At 70.8% G+C, this 1753-nt stretch overlaps 1 protein-coding gene across 1 annotated transcript in view; it reads left to right on the top strand.

Annotated features, from left to right (window-relative positions):
• Nucleotides 1-1445, top strand: part of MNEG_15043 (hypothetical protein) — a gene marked incomplete at both ends in the record, with an annotated part of 2780 nt that extends 1335 nt beyond the window's left edge. The window contains 2 exons of the mRNA XM_014036486.1: nucleotides 14-589; nucleotides 849-1445. Coding sequence (XP_013891940.1) covers nucleotides 14-589; nucleotides 849-1445 — 1173 coding nt within the window. The remainder of the gene's footprint in view (nucleotides 1-13; nucleotides 590-848) is intronic.
• Between the last annotated feature and the right edge of the window lie 308 nt (nucleotides 1446-1753).

Here is a 1753-nt window from a genome sequence, read left to right as displayed (position 1 = left end):
GGCGGGGGACGAGCCCCGCAAGCGGCGCAAGGTTGGCGTCGTGCTCACCGACGCGCTCCGCGCCGCCTGGCGCCGCTTCGCCGCCGACCTCTCCGCCGCCGAGCGCGCCGCCGCCGCCGCCGAGGGCGGCTTTGCCTTTGCCTTCGTGGAAGGAGCCCTCGTTTCCGCGCTGCGCGAGGGATGGTGGCTTCTCTTGGACGAGATCAACCTCGCGCCGCCCGAGGTTCTGGAGCGCATCGCCGGCGTCCTAGAGACCTCCTCCTCGGCCTCGGCCGCAACTTCGGAATCCTCAAACGGCGCTGACGGAGAGGCGGAGGCCAGCGGGCTGCTGCTCGTGGAGCGCGGCGACGCGGCGGCCGTGCCGAGGCATCCGGGGTTCAGGCTAGTCGCGGCGATGAACCCCGCGACGGACGCGGGCAAGCACGACCTGCCGCCGAGGCTGCGGGGGCGCTTCACTGAGCTGTGGGTGTCGGAGCCGCGGCAGAGGGCCGACCAGGCGGCGCTGGTGGCGGGGTACTTGGCGGGCGCGGCGCCCAACCCGCCTGTGGACGCGGTGGTGGACTTCTACAGGGCGGCCAAGGCTGAGGCGGTGGGCGGGCTTGGGGGGGGGGCGCATAACCTTGAACTGCGAGGGCGTGCTGCGGGGCCGTGGCGCCAAGGCTGGGTTTGAGTGCAGATGACGGCAGGGGCCGAGGACGATGGGCTCGTGGGATCTCCAGCTGAGGCGGCGTATGGGTTTGGGTGCTGCCAGGTCAGCAGTCGCATGCCCAATCACGCATTTCGGCCCCCACCTCTCACTGCCTGCGGTCGTCTTACCTCGGATATCTGGCACCATCCGCCCCACCCAGGAGGCGAGCCTGACCGACGGCTCCGGCCAGCGGCCCGCCTACTCCCTGCGCACCCTCTGCCGCGCCCTGGACTACGCCCGGACTGCCGCCCCGGCCTACGGACTGCAGCGCGCGCTCGCCGACGGACTGGCCATGTCCTTCTCGACGCAGCTGTCCCCGGAGTCAGCGCCGCGCATGGAGCAGCTGCTGCTGCAGGCGGCCATGCCGGGCACCAAGCCCGCCGCCGCCGCCAAGGCGCTGTCCCGCGCGCCCGCGCCCCCGCCCGGCGGCGCCGAGACCCACGTGCTGTTCGAGAGCTTCTGGCTCGAGCGCGGCCCGCTGGCGCCGCCGGCGGGCGGCGCGGAGGACGACGGGGCGGCGCGGCGGTTTGTGCTGACGCCGAGCGTGAGGAAGCACCTCGCGAACCTGGCGCGGGCGGCGCTCGTGCGCAAGCACCCCATCCTGCTGCAGGTGCGGCTGCTGCTGCGGCTGCTGCCGCCGCTGCTGCTGCTGCTGCTGCTGCTGCTGCTGCTGCTGCTGCTGCTGCTGCTGCTGCTGCTGCTGCTGCTGCTGCTGAGCCCATCCGCGCATGCGCCACTCAAGCGACTGCCTTTTTAATCTCTTCAAATCTGGCCGGATGTGCGCTCATCTGTCCAGCCCTGGACTGCAGACTTTGGCCTTCCTCCCTACCTCACTCCCTGTGCCCTCTCCACCACCACCACCACCACCCCTTGACCCTCTCCCAATCCCACCGATCCCAGGGCCCCACCAGCAGCGGCAAAACCAGCCTGGTGGCCTACCTGGCTGCCCAGACCTGCCACCACTTTGTGCGCATCAACAACCACGAGCACACAGACCTGCAGGTGGGGCCTCATTTCGTTTTTTCTGGGGTGTGTTTTGTGGAGAAGTGCGGGCGAGAAGGGGGG

Source organism: Monoraphidium neglectum (genome assembly GCF_000611645.1).
Source record: "Monoraphidium neglectum strain SAG 48.87 unplaced genomic scaffold scaffold04978, whole genome shotgun sequence".
NCBI lineage: Eukaryota > Viridiplantae > Chlorophyta > Chlorophyceae > Sphaeropleales > Selenastraceae > Monoraphidium > Monoraphidium neglectum.
The sequence above is the reverse complement of the archived record's forward strand: the minus strand, read 5'-3'. Positions and strand labels throughout refer to the sequence as shown.